Here is a 15,548-nt window from a genome sequence, read left to right as displayed (position 1 = left end):
TTGAACTGTAGGTTTGACAGCTGTCAATGCATTCCAATGGGGTGAAAAATTCACCAAAAATTAACAAGACTCAGAACAAAGCCAAATTAAGTTTGCAAAGGTTTTACAAGGTGCACTAATGATTCCAAGCATTTTAAACAGTTTTTGAACATTTTAAGACACTTTAAAAACAGCGAAAACGGATATCGCTAAGCGAAACAGGGGGGCCCAAACTGTCATCGCTATGCGAGGCATGGTCCCGAACATCGCTATGCAAAATTCCCCCATTGGAAACATCACTAAACGGAGCACAAGATCGCTCCTCAAACCTCATTGCTAAGCGAATGCATCGTTAAACGAAGCAATTGCTAAGCAAGGCACCACTGTATTCCCTTTAAAATCAATTTCTGTCCAATTTCTGTGAAAATATATTAAAGCTAGTACACTAGTGGTATTTAACCGCTGCTAAATTATGCAAGTTTGGCTGCAAAGAGTTAGCAACATGTTGGAGAGAATGTGTCCAATATGGTTTATTCATTCATCTATGTTTAGAGTGTCCTCTTGTAGTACAATACAGCGGTGCCTCGATTTACAACCATAATCTGTTCCAGAAGATGGACATAACTCGAAGCATCATTTCCCATAGAAATGCACTGAAATACAATTAATCTATTCTGGAAGGAAAAAATCACCCAAAAAAATCACTGCAAGACTCATTGGAAATGCAATTAATCCCTTCTTACCAAAGGGGGGGGGGGGAGAAAGTAAAGCAATCAAGCGTGCAAGATCCACTAGAAATGAACAGAAAACAAATGGAGCAAATCGGAAATGCACTCGGAAATGCAAATAAAACAGCAAAGGAAAAAGCAAGGGAAGCATGCAGGACCCATCGGAAATGGGGAAAAAACCCAAAAAGCAACCAAACCTCACAAGACCCATTGGAAATGGGAGGGAACCATAAAACAAACAAGCCCCCCAAGACCCATCACAGCACAGAAACATAACCCCCCAGCCCAAAACCATTCTGCAAAAACACCCAGAACAGTTTTTTTAAAAAGCAGAACACAGCACCTTACCTTATCAGGCAGCCCAAAGCCTCCCTGAAAACACACACACACACACAGAGAAGCAGAAGTGAGGCAGTCCCAAGCCTCCTCCAATGCACACTGTCTAACTGCTTGGGCAAAAGAGCTACAAAGCAGCAGCCTTGTCACCATCTACACTTAGCAATTTGAATTTCCCGCCTTTTTCCCCTGCCTTTTTCTGTTTGTAAGTGGAAGTTCTGGCCACAAGTAGAAGCCAAATCTTGCAGCCAGAGTGGTCATAACTCAAAATGGTCATAAGTAGGGATGTTCGTAAGTCAAGGGACCACTGTATTGGAAAACTTTTGTCTCAATTCTAACTGAGATAACTAGTCAAACAAGAGATTACTGTGGTCATCATTTGCTTTTATAAATTTTAACCATAATAACAGTTCGTCATTGAATAAAGATTTGAACATAATATTATTAGCAGCTGCAAGGATGGAAATTTCTAAAAAATGATGTTTTGTTGATAGATACCTGTATAGGTTGGATATGGTATAGCTAATGAAAGACTGACAAGCTAAATGAGGATAGCAAAAGGAATAAAAAAGGAAGAGTGATTTATGGGAATTTGGTCACCATTTTTATATTTATCAATGACAATTCTACGTTCCTGGGACCACCACAAGACCAGCTTACACCAGGAGATATGTCATGTAGAACTCTCGACCCTTAAAAGGAGGACTTCAGTCAAAATATAAAGTGCTCCAAAACCTTCTGCTTACTTTATCACTGCTACCCAGATAGAACAGCAGGTTATCAGGTTCAGTTGTTTTAACATTTAATGTCAATGTATTGTAATTAGTAGACAGTATCTGGGGTTGATAGGCACGAATACAGTCTCTTTCTGCAGACACTGCAACTTTAATCTAAAAAAAAGCAAAGGAAAATGGTTTGCATGAAAGGTTTGCATGAAAGTTTGAGTTTCTTGAGATGAATATTTGGCTATTTAGTACTACAATTATTAATGAAACAATTATTTGCTCAGATTTTGTTGTCTTGAAATGCATCTGTTTACATCTTTAAATACATCCAATTATAAGTGCTATGCATGATGCTTCAATGAGTCTCTCCTTATAGCCTTGCAAAATATTTTGACTACATTTTCCTGATCTGCAACCTTGAGCACTGCATGACAAACTATTGTTTAAACGTCAAGGAATTCATATACAGGCATAATGCAGTCTGTACTGAAAAGAAGAAAAGAAGTACAATTCCTATGCATAAAAATTACTATGACTTCAGAAAGTTACTATCATTTTCCCCACCAGAAGGCAGAAAAAATGTAAGTTGGTTACCGAAGCTGCCTGTTTGCGAGCTTGACTGATGAGTTCCTTAATTTCAGAAATGTTTCTGCTCAGGTTTTCTTCCAGTACTTTTAGAGGCTTCAGCCTATCAAATAAAAGACCAGCCTGGATTTCAACTTCGTTCAATTTTCTTTCCACTGAAGCTGCTGCCAAAAGAAAAAATAGGCTTCTGGTAAGGTTATTATTGTTCCAATCATATCAGATGGGGTGGTGGTGTTATTGCATTAGCAGGAAATACATATGCATCCAAATACATGTGCAAACTCATGTGCTCTCTCACACACTCAACTGTACAAAAACCACACGCAACCAACTATTCAAGACAGTTATTGTTACTGCCTAACCACTTATGATTCCTTGCAATTGGAAAGATCTTTTTCAGATCTCATTTACATACATCCTGCTGTATGAACGTAGTAGTCAGCTTAATGTAAATAAAGATATGAGACACTTCGGTTTAAAAATTAACCCTCCATTGACATTTCAAGAAATCAGTGAAGCAGTAAACCTACCAGCTTTTGATGAGTCGATTATAAGTTCATTGGTTTTCTGCAACGTCTCATTAACCTTAGACAATGCAGATGAAGTGTTCTGCAATTTCTCGCTAAAAACCCCAGCACGGCTTAAACTGCTGAGAGCACTCACATTAGCCAACACAGCCAGTTCTTTTACAGCAAGAATATTTTTACTGGTATCTGAAACAAATGATAACACAAGCTAGTTATCTATCATCCTTTTCCTAACTAGGGTGGAATACGAGGAAACTAAGTCTCAACTATCAGTCTTACAACTAAACTGGACAGGATGAAAGAGATCTGGGAATCAGGTCCACCATCGGTTTCTTTGCAGATTAATCTAATTTTATTGGATGTTCACCACATTTTCCCCTCCAAATGAAGCAAGGAGGCTCAGAACAATACTGAAGAAATATATATAAATTATGTCTATGCCAGTGGCAGAACAAAGAAGAGGAGTTATTCCCAAAATCTCAATAGAAAGGTTTCTGTGGGAGAATACTATGTAGCTTAGATTCAAGCCACTTTTGACAATAAATCAGTTGCAGATGAGGAAATCAGTATTTCCTCAGGCCATTTTCCTCCATAATAAATGGACATTACTCTCTAAGTACAAGCATACAGGTACTAACAGTATTAAAAAATTTTTAAAAAAACACCCTCTAGTGTATCAACATTACGCTGTAACACTGTAAAGTATATTATAGCCACTGGCCATTAAAACCATGAACATATACATTAAAACATACAATAAAATGATATAACAATAATAAGGTTGTATATCTGATAAGCTATGTAGGTTTAGGCAAAAGGTTTAGGCAAAAGGATGTTATATTCTCAGGGAAATCATGAATTAAGTGTTATGCCACCTACGTGGTGGTGCTGCGGGCTAAACCGCAGAAGCCTGTGCTGCAGGGTCAGAAGACCAGCAGTAAGATCGAATCCACGCGACGGAGTGAGCGCCCGTCACTTGTCCCAGCTCCCGCCAACCTAGCGGTTCGAAAGCATGCAAATGCAAGTAGATAAATAGGGACCACCTCGGTGGGAAGGTAACAGGGTTCCGTGTCTAAGTTGCACTGGCCATGTGACCACGGAAGATTGTCTTTGGACAAATGCTGGCTCTATGGCTTGGAAACGCGGATGAGCACCACCCCCTAGAGTCAAACACGACTGGACAAAAATTGTCAAGGGGAACCTTTATCTTATGCCACCTATGGACTAGGCAGGCATTATGTCAATTCTGTGTGTGAAGATTACGTGTTGTTAAGAGGCATCCTCCATATGTTACTCTAATTGTATTTTCAAGGTGAGATATTTAAGGAGCGGTTTTATCAGTGCCCCTTCCCCAGTAAGTTTCCATAGCTGAGCAAGGATTCAAATCCAGGTCTTCTGAGTCCTAGTCTGTCACTCTATCCATTACACCACATTGGGTACCTGCCAGACTGGGAATAAGTCTGCTATCAGATGGTAGCTAAATACACATCTCATCAACACTCTTCTCTGTTTTCTATATCTCTTCACTCTGAAATCTTAAAAACCCTACTGAGTGACCCACTTATACCTGACTGTTCTTCTCCCCTGACTCTTATAACCTAATAGCTGAATTCTTGTTGCACAACTCTGCACCATGTCAGGCTGATGATGTGAAATTACCCCCTTGGTGGCAATTTTCTAACATTAAAGAACTCATTTATACACACTGCATTAATATTTAAATTGAGGTTCCTTTCAGCCCACAGTTACATTTCCTTGCCCCTTAATGTCCTGAGTAGTAAAATGGCTGTTTCTAATCTTAAGGGAACAATTGGCTCATTGAAAAGTATTAAGTTAATTGGGCTTCAAAAGCAGACTCAGCATCTTGGGTGGAAAAGTGCTTTCAAACATTGCAACAATTGAAGAAACTTGAGAGTGTAAAATAAAACTTTTTTTCCCTACTGCAGATCTGACATTATATTCAGTTAGATGAAAACCCAGATAAAGATTCTTGGGGCTCATCTACACGAGGCTTTAGGAGTGATCTGAAGTGGGCTAAATAGGGTTGCTAGAAGATTTGATATACAAGAAAAGGAACTGGTGCATCCAACAAATCTGATTATTAGAAAAAGAAACTGCAGTCTCAGGATATCAAAAAATAAAACCTTTATTAAAGTTGGCCAAGACATTTTAGCCTGAAATTAATTGGATACTTAATCTATCAGAGCTGTGCACAGACCAAATGAAGGAAAAAGATCTAATACAGACCTGAAATCAACGCCCCTGAAAAAGGCCAAATATTCAAGATGGGTCTAACTTACCTTTTGGCAATGCATTTAGCTGCAACAATGAGTCATTAACTTGCTTAGCTATTCCACCAGCTTTTTCTTTCATTTTTTCCATCTTTACTTTCATCTCATTCAGTGCAGACACAAGTCCTTTAAAAAAACAAACACCCCCCCTCAAATTATAATCCTGATATATCATCTACTCCTTATTGCCACATTTAGAAAAACCATAACATTTTGTATGCCTGTGCACAGAAAAGGTCTGCCATTTCCATCCCCTGCACCACCAATCAGCCAAATAAAGCCAAAACAAGATATGTTAAACTTAGAGAACACATATATGCTAAAAGAATGCCTGTGTAGAAAATGGTTCTAAACAGCTCAACACACTGAGCCAAGCCAAATGCGGCAGAGGAACGTGAACAAAAATGCTCTAAAACAATCAGGAAAATTCCTTGGATGAGGGTCCCTGGTATGCATCCGCTGTTCCTACAGAGTCAGTTTCAATGTAGCTTGGTGTATAAACTATTTCTTACATGTTTATATCCCTATGTTAACACGCAGCAAACATCAGTAATGGAGTATGTCATCATATTACATTTCCCACCACCCTTCCTGCAAAGATCTCAGAGTAGAGTACACTGCCAGTTCTTTTTATCTGATCGGCACACCCAAGACTGTAAGAGATGGCAGACTGTAATGGTGATTGGACCAAAAAATCCCATAGAAAGCATCGTGGTGAATGAACAAACTTTGTGGCTGAATATAGTTTTGAATCCGGAACTAGCTCTCCAACAGATGATTATTATGAACTGAGTTCTGATGAAATTGTTAGCTGGTACACTCTGCATGGGAATATAAGCTTTATATCTAAACCTTTTTACAGGAGATTCTCTTGACCAGTTAGGACATTCTGACATAAGCCTCTCCAAGGAGGGAGAATTACATTCAACATCCCTCTCTGGTAACAACTCCTAGCATAGGTGACATGCTCCCTAGCATAAGGCAGCCTTCCCATTCCCTGGATTACAATTCTCATTTCCAGAGAATTGTAATCCAATTCCAGCCACCACAACTATGCTGTCTAGGGATGACAGTCAAACACATCTGGTGCCAGGCTGAAGAACATTGGGACGACATTACATTTCAGCCTAATGCTAACTGGCTTCCTGGTAAATCTCAAGAAGTTTATACATGTTGTTCAGCGCTCAGTACAGCAGCCCAAACCCAACAGGTAACATGATGCTTACCTTCATACTTCTTGTGCAGGCTTTTTCCTTCACCTAAGAACTTAGAGCTAAGCTGGAGTGTATTTTTCCCAGTAGAACTAAAGGGCTCATTAGGCTTTTAAGAAAGAAAACAACAAGGAAACATGTTATACACACAATGACAAAAACCCTGTAAAGATGTGATCTTGGCATAACTGATTATTTTGTTAATTATATTGCTTATTAATGTGTGGGTGGGATTTTAGTAAATCCTTTCTAATGAATACAAATTATTTTGATGTATTCGCGAAGGCTTTCACGGCCGGGATCTAATGGTTGTGGGTTTTTCGGGCTCTTTGGGTTAAAAGCTGAGTCCTGCATTTAATGTGTTAGTCATAGCAAAATAAAATATAACAAGATCATAAAAGGGGGGGGGGGAACTGAGGTGTATGGATGCATATAATCAAAATCTATTCTGGCATCACAAGCAGGTAAGTATAGACTGCAAATGTATAGAAATGGCATGTTTCATGAAAACACCAGTATTACAACAAAGTTCTTGTACAATATTTTTATAATTATTTTTATAGAGAGATAAAGCTGATCCCTGTCTACAAAGCACCTGATTGTTATAAACTGGGAAGTCAGATGCACAACAATCCAATCCCAACATATTGCCTCAAAAACAAAATTCCTGTGGCATGCAGTGGGACTTGCTCATAGGTAAGTGTGTACAGAATTGAAGGCTTTTTTTAAATCTTAAAAGTATTTTGGAATTACAAAGAATATATGACCCAATGTTGTGCTTCTTCAGCGGAACCAGGCCAACAGCTTTTATGTTTACATTTTGTGCACGAGCAAGAATGTTCTACTGTATCTGCATATCATAGTCCTACTGATAGAAAACCTTTATGCACCTACTGGACCTGCTGGGTTGTTTACCATGAAAGCAAACTGCTTCATGCTAGCTCAAACTCTGAGCAAGCACTCATTTATTTCTGTATTCCACTTGTAATTATGACCTTACTGAGAAATAGATTGTAGGTGATGAAATGTGGAAGCATAACACAAAAGTTTTAAAAAGAAGAAGTGGGAGTGTTTCAGTTCCCAAAGCAGCACTCACCACATTCATGGATTCAGTTACAATCGCAGAAGAATCAGCTGCCAGGAGCTCAGCATTTTCGACCAAACTTTTAATGGTGGAGTATGCATGGACGGCATTTGTTGCATTCAGAGACACATTTCTAACATTCAAAAGGCCACTGCAAGGAATTGGAGGTTCAGGGTGAACTCACATAGGGATTTCACTTAAAATGTACACCAATTGGAACTTTGCAAGATTTGGAGATATGCATGAAGCATTTTGAAAGTCCTTAATCTTTGTTTGAATGTTACTCTTTAAAGAAAGGCAGCACTTTGATGAAGTCAAAAACATCCTTTATTACCTGAATACTGAACAGTACTTTCCCACCAATTCCAAAGGCAGTTACTAACTGATTTTCCCTTTGAACTTTAGTCTTTATTTGGCTTACTTATTTGGCTTATGTTCTTCAATAAAGAGAGCAGTCACCTAAATGTCTCTTTCTTTATCTTTCTATCCTCCATACCACAGCAGTTATAGGTGGTAAAATGAAAGAAAAACCTCAGAAGGACTACCACTAAGAGACCAGGTAAAGCAATCCTTTTGACTATTTGTGATTAGTGAATGGAACTAACTTTCAGTGACTGTTAGAACTTCACCTTTGCCTGATGTTGTACATGACTCATGTATGCATATGGTCTATAGACTTAAAATCCTAAGCATGCAATCTCAAACTGAATGGCTTATTCCAGTACTATACATGTTGCAAAATACATACAGCCAGCTATCTAAGTCACTAATTTAGTCAACACGATATTTCAGTTACTGGTGAACTCACCTGATTAGTGTATTAACAATCCTCTGCAAGACAGCTGCATGGTCTTCAGTTTTGTAAACAAGATCAAGTGCTCCCCGAGTGGACATCTGCATAACTAGCTCATCCACATGTTGCCGCAACTTGCCACTCCACAGGATCAGGCCATCACGGTGGATTTCTAGGGTCTAAACATTCAGCATTAGTTAATATTGAACCATGCATAGCTCATTATATCAAATTAGTACTGTAGTGTCTATTAACTTACAGATGTAGAGTTAATTACATCCTTAGCAAGAGCAGCAACAGCAGCAACCTGTATTTTTCCTTGTTCAATCAGCGTATCAGAGACCGCTTTGTCTTCTTCAATATTCTTCTTTTTATGCTATTAAATAATGACAATTATGAGTATGAACAATAGTCCATAACATATATTCTTACAGGATACATATGTTTGGCTCCAAGCAAATTTTATTTTGCATAAGCTTTTATCATCTGCAGCCCACTTTGTCAGATGCATTAGATGAAGTAACTATGTTTCATAAAAGCTTATGCCACGCGAAACATGATATGGCAACTAAAACATCTCACTAGACTCTTTCATACATCCATCATTTTACAGTTCAAGGCTTATGACCTATTTTACTAATGCTAATATCAATCCATTTTTAAAATGAAATTTTTTTCAGAATCTGCTCTATACAGTCAGATGTATCTAATATAAAATTCCATGACAGATACAGATACCACCCGTTTTCTTACATTGAATTCTTTGAAGTTCCTATTAATAAGGAAAAGAAGACGATTAGTCTCATTAATATTAGTGCTAGCTGCACTTATCACAGACTTGGCTTCTCGAAGTACAGCGCTATGGTCTGATAAAGTACGTTTCACTGTTTTTTGCAGCTCCTTCAGCTCTTGTTCTGGTCTCCGATACTCTTTCTGGATTCTCATTAATAATCTCTCTGCAGCTCTAGTGAACACAGAAAACACAGTAAAGTAAGTCATTAAGTCTTATAACTCATTAGGTGTTTTTTTTCAAAGCTTGCTTTGGTTTGCAGTTCACTTGCGTTCATATGAATCCATCATATTTCTGCTTATAATAATAGTTATTTGTGTTTAAATACATTCTTTTACCTTTCTAGGGATTAAAAAAACCCTACCTCTTTGTATCATAACTGGGTTCATATGAATGCAACTGAACAAAGTTCAGCATTCAGTCCAAACTAGATGATACTTTAAAGATGTGGCTTACTCTTTAAGAAACACAAGAATATGATTTGGATTGAAGGTAAGGGCCTTTTAAGCTTAGCTGCCCCCAAGCAGTCCCTATCTGTCAGGCCCTCTTTACCTAGATTTTTATTATCAAAAATGATAACTTACAATTAATGAATCATTTGGGGGCCAATAAAAATTACATGTGCAAGAACCTTATTCAAAATGGCACCACACTGAAGTACAATGTTTTCAAGGCCCCCTACATCTCACATTAATCCTGATTTAGATTGAGACCCCTGTACTCACTGTAGACAGAAAAAAACAGCTACTGCCTCATTCAAAGGTTTGCAATGTGTGACCTTCTAGATATTGCTGGCCTACGTACAACCTCCATAGCCTCTCACCATTGGTTATGCTGGCTAGGGATGACAGCAATTACAGTCCAACAACAACATTCTAGAAGGCCACACCTGATATAATTCAGCTTTCACTATAACTTACCACAAGAGCACCTCAGCCTTCTTTCTCATCCAGGCCTAGTGCAGAGGATCATCTTCAATGTAAATAGCCAGTCAAGAGGCTTATCATATAAAAGCAGGAGTGTGGAAGTGATGGCCCTCTAGAGGTTAAATTATAGCTCCCATCATCATGTTCATTAAGAGTGCTAGTTGGAGCTGGTGGGAACTGGAAGTCAATGACTCTGAAGACCTGCAGTTTCCTCATCCCTGAGCTAAAGTACATCAAGTCATCCCACTGGATAAAATGCTCTGGTCTACATGCTTTTTAAAATAAAAATTTACAGCTGCATAGCATGCAATGTTGGAAATTAAATAACGATGCCTGTTAAATGATACTCCCTAAAGATCCTCCAGTAGAATTATATCACAGACACGATGTCAACACTGACAATGTCTTTTGAGGTCACAAACCATTCAACAAAAGACAGATCTCAGAAACAAACAATTTACACAAAAGCAAAACAAACCAATCATAATTAAACCAAACAGTAAAATAAATCTTAAAATAAACAAAGGAGTAAAATAAACAAGCTTGTATTTATTGAGCGCCTGTTGATCCTGCAGCAAAGAAGCAGTGAAGCCAATTCAATAACAGGAGGGATTTCATCAGATAAACAGTAAAATACATTTAAAATGCTTTCTCTACCAGGGAAACTATAGAAAAGGGAAGAGATGATTATTTCCTGTGTAGCATCACAGTGCTGCCCATTGTGGCATGGTGATATAATAATGGACTAGGACTCAGGAGACTGTGTTCCAATCCGCACCATCCATGAAAACTCAATGGGGGGATGCAGAACTGGTAACACCATTGCTTAAATATCACATTGAAAGCCATATTAGGGTCACTATAAGTCAGTTCTGACTGGCACATATAACGTACAATACAGCATCATGGTAGAAGTTACAGTGGAACAATATGTGTAAGAGAGTTTTCAGAATCCCTGAATGGCCAGGGGCAATAACCAGTGTGTCTGTTGTGTTTTTCCTAATGAAAGGTAGAAGGGCAGTACATTCATACATGTCACTGAAAATTAGCTCTGTATGTACAAACTCTGTGGTTCCATAGATAGATAGCTCTATTTGCTTTCCCAATATGTAGGAAATGCCAGAATAGAAGGAACAGCACAAAATCCTGATGATCTATATCATATAATCTTTGAAATGATGTTTAGTTCTTATTTCTTCTAAAACAGACTTTAAAAAATGTACTCCCCAAATACACCTTTGAGGCAATCTAAAAATCTGGTAAATCATTTTATGCTTTAAAAAAAGTAGAAGCTTGCCAAATCTACCCCATGTTCCTGTTATCATTTCATATTAAGTCTCTGCCTGCAGTCTGAAAACATCATAAACAAGGCTCTGTAAGCTAAATAGCAAAGCACATGTTTTGCCTGCAGAAGGAGCCACTGGTAGCCAAAAGTTAACCATATTGGGCTAGGTGCTCCAGTGCTTTAGCCCACTGGAGACTTCTTGGCTTGAACATTCCTTCCCCACCATAACTCCCTTGCATGCACTTAATAACATCAGTGGACTTACTTTAACTCAAGTGTACTATTTTGGTTCAGATGCTTGAAATATCTTCGACGCATTGTGTCTAACATGGTGGGGCTCTCTTCTTGCAGGTCCTGTAATGTTCTATTGGATAACGTGAAGTCAGTACCTAGTGTTTCATTAAGAGATGCTGCCACTTCCACAAGTACTAGACAGAGGGAAGGGAAAAGTAGTTGTTGGTACAATTGTGTTTTTTTTAAACACAAACACACAATAATTTGCACAAATAATCCCCCCTAGTCAATTGCAGCTAAAAACAAGGCACAATCCAAAGTGATGTACACACATTAAGGCTTAAAAACAACCCAGTTGCAGTTCAATGCTCATATCTGTGTGAATTTGAACCCTTTTCAGGGTGGCTGCTAAATCAGGCTGGATTCATCACCTCCATGAATCATGGGCTCCAATAGCTCCTGATTTTCTCAGGAGCTATTGATGTTTCTCATCCTATTTGCGGGGTGGGGTGGGGGTTGGCGTTTCAGCACCATGGATAGCATGCAACATGTAGACTAATACCTGGACCAGATTAACTGCAGGCTTAAACCCAGAGTCACCAGCCACCCTGGAACGGTTTGAAAATATATGTGAATACAAGAACAGAAAACCCAATAAAATTCCAAAGTCACAAATATAAAATCTATAAAAGCAACTATGAACATTACACACTTAGATGAGAGAGTTTTCTACCACTTTAATGGATACATGCCATGAATTCGTATCTGTCAAACAAAGTGTCTCTAAGCATCTTTAAATTTCTCTTTTCCACTACTTCATTCTGTCTACAGGACAGCCATGTGGAGAGGAATTCTCATTTAGGAAACAGAAACAAAGTTGCCATACTTGTATAACTATCTCACTGTCCTGGCAGCCTCTCCTCATATCATGGGTTTGTTTTACAAAAAGCCAAATTTCTTACCCAGCCAGCCTTTATTGTTTCCCGTATCCTGCATATTCCAACCTAGCTGCAGCTAACTGATACTTAAATTAGTATTTAGTTATAACATTTTTCAATTCCTTCAAACAAGGATAACAATGCTGTTCTTTACAGTCTGATTTAGCATAAGATATGAGATATACATAATATATGGTACCAACAGAAACAACAGGGTAGCATGTTCCCATATGATCTCACCACACATAAGTAACCATGAAAGATCATAATAATAATATGGAGGGAGACAAGAGGCCAACTATGAAGGACTTTAAGAGATGCCTTTTTTGTACTGGGCAAATACAGATTCAGAAATAAAGGGCCAACAACTGAGAGTTAATCTGCTATTGAAGAAGAGCAAAAGAATAAAGCACTGCATGAAAGAACTAAAAATACAACCTCAGTGACATGACATAATCCCATAATCATAGTGATTTGAAATCACCAGTGAAATTGTTATCGAAGGTTGCAAGGTACAGCTCTTAATAAACAGTCAGTCTCCCCGCACCCAATCCTTGTCCTTTCCATGTGTGGTACTGTTTTGCTGAATTTGAATGACACATCGTCTGGCTTTCTTTTAAGTATCCAGATTGCTGAATTGGTATGATGCAATTCAGAGTGATCAAGATCTACTCTGAACCAAGCTGCCCCACTTCTAATTTGATCCAGACAGGTCCAAATCAAATCCTGATTCAGTTCAGGATTCAACAAACTAGTTGCACTGATGGTTGTTGTGGGTTTTTCGGGCACTCTGTCCTCTGAAGATGCCGGCCACATAGACTGGCGAAACGTTAGTAAGAACAACCTTCAGAACACGGCCAAAGAGCCCGAAAAACCCACAGATCCTGGCCGTGAAAGCCTTAGCGAATATAGTTGCATTGACCTTAACTGGTTTTCTTTTTATACAGCTTCAACAAATAAATGTATTATTGGCGGAAATCCTTTTGCTTAATTTATGTGTGCAGAAGACAAACAGCATTACATCCAATCACTCCTCCTTGCTAGCAATTAACTAGTCATTGCTGGGATTTTCAAGCTCTTGCCAGGAATCCCAGAAGTGACTCATTAATTACCAGCTAGAAGTGACTGAATACAATTTGCTTTCCACATTAAGCAACAGTATTTCAGCTGTTGTTTTACTCCAAAAATATGAATACCTTTGTTACCTTTAAATGTTAAATGTTACCTTTAGCAGTTGCCTGTAACTTGTTGATAAATACAGTCAGTTCTCGACTCTTATTCAAGGTTCTTTCTGTAGAATTGTTGAGATGCTCTCCTCTTTCCAATACGCTAGTTAACTAGCATAAAAACAAATGGTGGATTTCTTTAAGATGCTTTTTTAAAAGAGGAGCTTTAAAGGCTGTACCAAAGAATGAAGATAATTGCTAGAACTCACAATGAATCATAAAAGTACCATTGCTTTACAAAATTAGTTTAGTTGATATTTTCTTGTTATTTTTTAATATTATAGATTCAGTTACATCCCACAGGAAAACTACAAACACAACAGTCAATTATACATGTATTAACCACGTTCCAAAAATCACTAAAAAATCACTATATATGAGACAAATAATTTACATTTATATGGAATATTATTTTTAAAAAATACTATTGAGAACAACATTGTACAGTAAATCAATGCCAGAAAACATCTTGTAACAGCAAAACTGATGGAAATTGTTCTTCAATAAATACTAAAACTGAGTCAATTATTGTCATTTACATAACCTAGCTGGTACAATTGAATGCATTGGCTTTAATGTGGAATGCAAACTAATTTAAGCTTACAGGTACGTTTCTTTAGGCTATTTTCCAAATAACCCCTGTGAAATTTCTATAGATCTAAAGTCAATATGTTTAGATTAAAATTAAAGGCAAGACACTTACCTGTCTGTGCAGCTGGTCTGTATCACCTGACAGTGTTACAAGATGGTCATTCATGTTTTCCAATAAATAATTTGGCTCTTCTTTAGCCCAGAAGGATCCCTAGAAGTAAAAGTAGGTATTCTTGGCTAGGTATGGCACATAGGGAACACCAATACATATGAAGCAGCTTTATGCAGTGTCAGACCATGGCTGCTTTCAGGTACTTATATACACCAGGACTGGGAAACCTGTAGCTCTCCCCAAGTTCCTAGACATTTGGAGAGGTTCTCCTGAATATTGGATATAATGGCTATTGCTGCTGGATATGGCTTTCTAGCAGCATCTGAAGGGCCACAAATTGCCCACCTCTGGTCTACACTGACAGTGGCTTTCTAAGATTTCAGACTGCTTGACCTACAGATGCCAGAGCAATACAAGTATCAAATGACTCTGACCATAAATTCTAGATTTTAAAACTTTGCAGGACACATTTGCTGAATAAATGTGGAGTCATAGTGGACTCAACAAGAAAACAACACTACTATTGATACATAGTACTGACATTTATTCAATGTAATTATAAAATATACTAAGATATATTCATCATCATTTTATCGATCAAATTAAACAATGACCAGAACCCTATTATGTTTCTGCATTGTAAGTCCAAAATTGTTGTAGGTTCAATCACTCCAGCTGTCTGTCATATGCTCAGATGTAGGCAGGCCTTGTTCGCCTGCCTGGGCATGCAAGACGGTCAGAAGCCTGAAGAAAGACTTGCGTAAGGTCATTCATATTCTTCTTATTTTACAAGATTCCAGAATACAATATATTCATAAAAACTTGGCATGCAAGCTAACAGAAATATGATTAAATGAAAAGTAAAGTGACCTCTATCCAATTACACAATTTTAATTCAATCACTTTAATTTCAATTTAATTATTTTCAATTCAGTTATTTCAATTTAATCTAGATGTTTATTCATATGACATCACACACATATTAAAAATATTAGGTTATACCATCAGTTTCTGGATACAAAATTGGATATTATTTGAAAAAGGATAAATTTTATTTGTAATAACATTTCACTGTGCAATTTCAAAAGACAGTCTAATAAGAGTGGACAAAATGACCAGATAGGCGGGGTCTAAAATAAATAAATAAATAAATAAATAAATAAATAAATAAATAAATAAATAAATAA

General features: G+C 37.7%; 1 protein-coding gene across 2 annotated transcripts in view; it reads right to left on the bottom strand.

The window, feature by feature from the left end:
- The window catches only part of LAMA1 (laminin subunit alpha 1), a 109,201-nt gene that overhangs the window by 19,928 nt on the left and 73,725 nt on the right, over window positions 1–15,548 (bottom strand). The window contains exons 34-45 of one of the 2 annotated variants that reach the window (XM_072999588.2): window positions 14,362–14,460; window positions 13,658–13,769; window positions 11,526–11,688; window positions 9,013–9,223; window positions 8,519–8,635; window positions 8,275–8,438; window positions 7,479–7,617; window positions 6,398–6,491; window positions 5,181–5,297; window positions 2,884–3,066; window positions 2,363–2,517; window positions 1,790–1,933 (exon numbers count right to left, since the gene is read on the bottom strand). In XM_072999588.2, the coding sequence (XP_072855689.2) occupies window positions 1,790–1,933; window positions 2,363–2,517; window positions 2,884–3,066; window positions 5,181–5,297; window positions 6,398–6,491; window positions 7,479–7,617; window positions 8,275–8,438; window positions 8,519–8,635; window positions 9,013–9,223; window positions 11,526–11,688; window positions 13,658–13,769; window positions 14,362–14,460 (1,698 nt within the window). The remainder of the gene's footprint in view (window positions 1–1,789; window positions 1,934–2,362; window positions 2,518–2,883; window positions 3,067–5,180; window positions 5,298–6,397; window positions 6,492–7,478; window positions 7,618–8,274; window positions 8,439–8,518; window positions 8,636–9,012; window positions 9,224–11,525; window positions 11,689–13,657; window positions 13,770–14,361; window positions 14,461–15,548) is intronic. The other variant, XM_072999589.2, reaches the window with a different exon arrangement.

This window comes from Pogona vitticeps, chromosome 4, assembly GCF_051106095.1.
Source record: "Pogona vitticeps strain Pit_001003342236 chromosome 4, PviZW2.1, whole genome shotgun sequence".
Lineage (NCBI taxonomy): Eukaryota > Metazoa > Chordata > Lepidosauria > Squamata > Agamidae > Pogona > Pogona vitticeps.
This window is presented reverse-complemented; position numbering and strand designations above follow the sequence as displayed.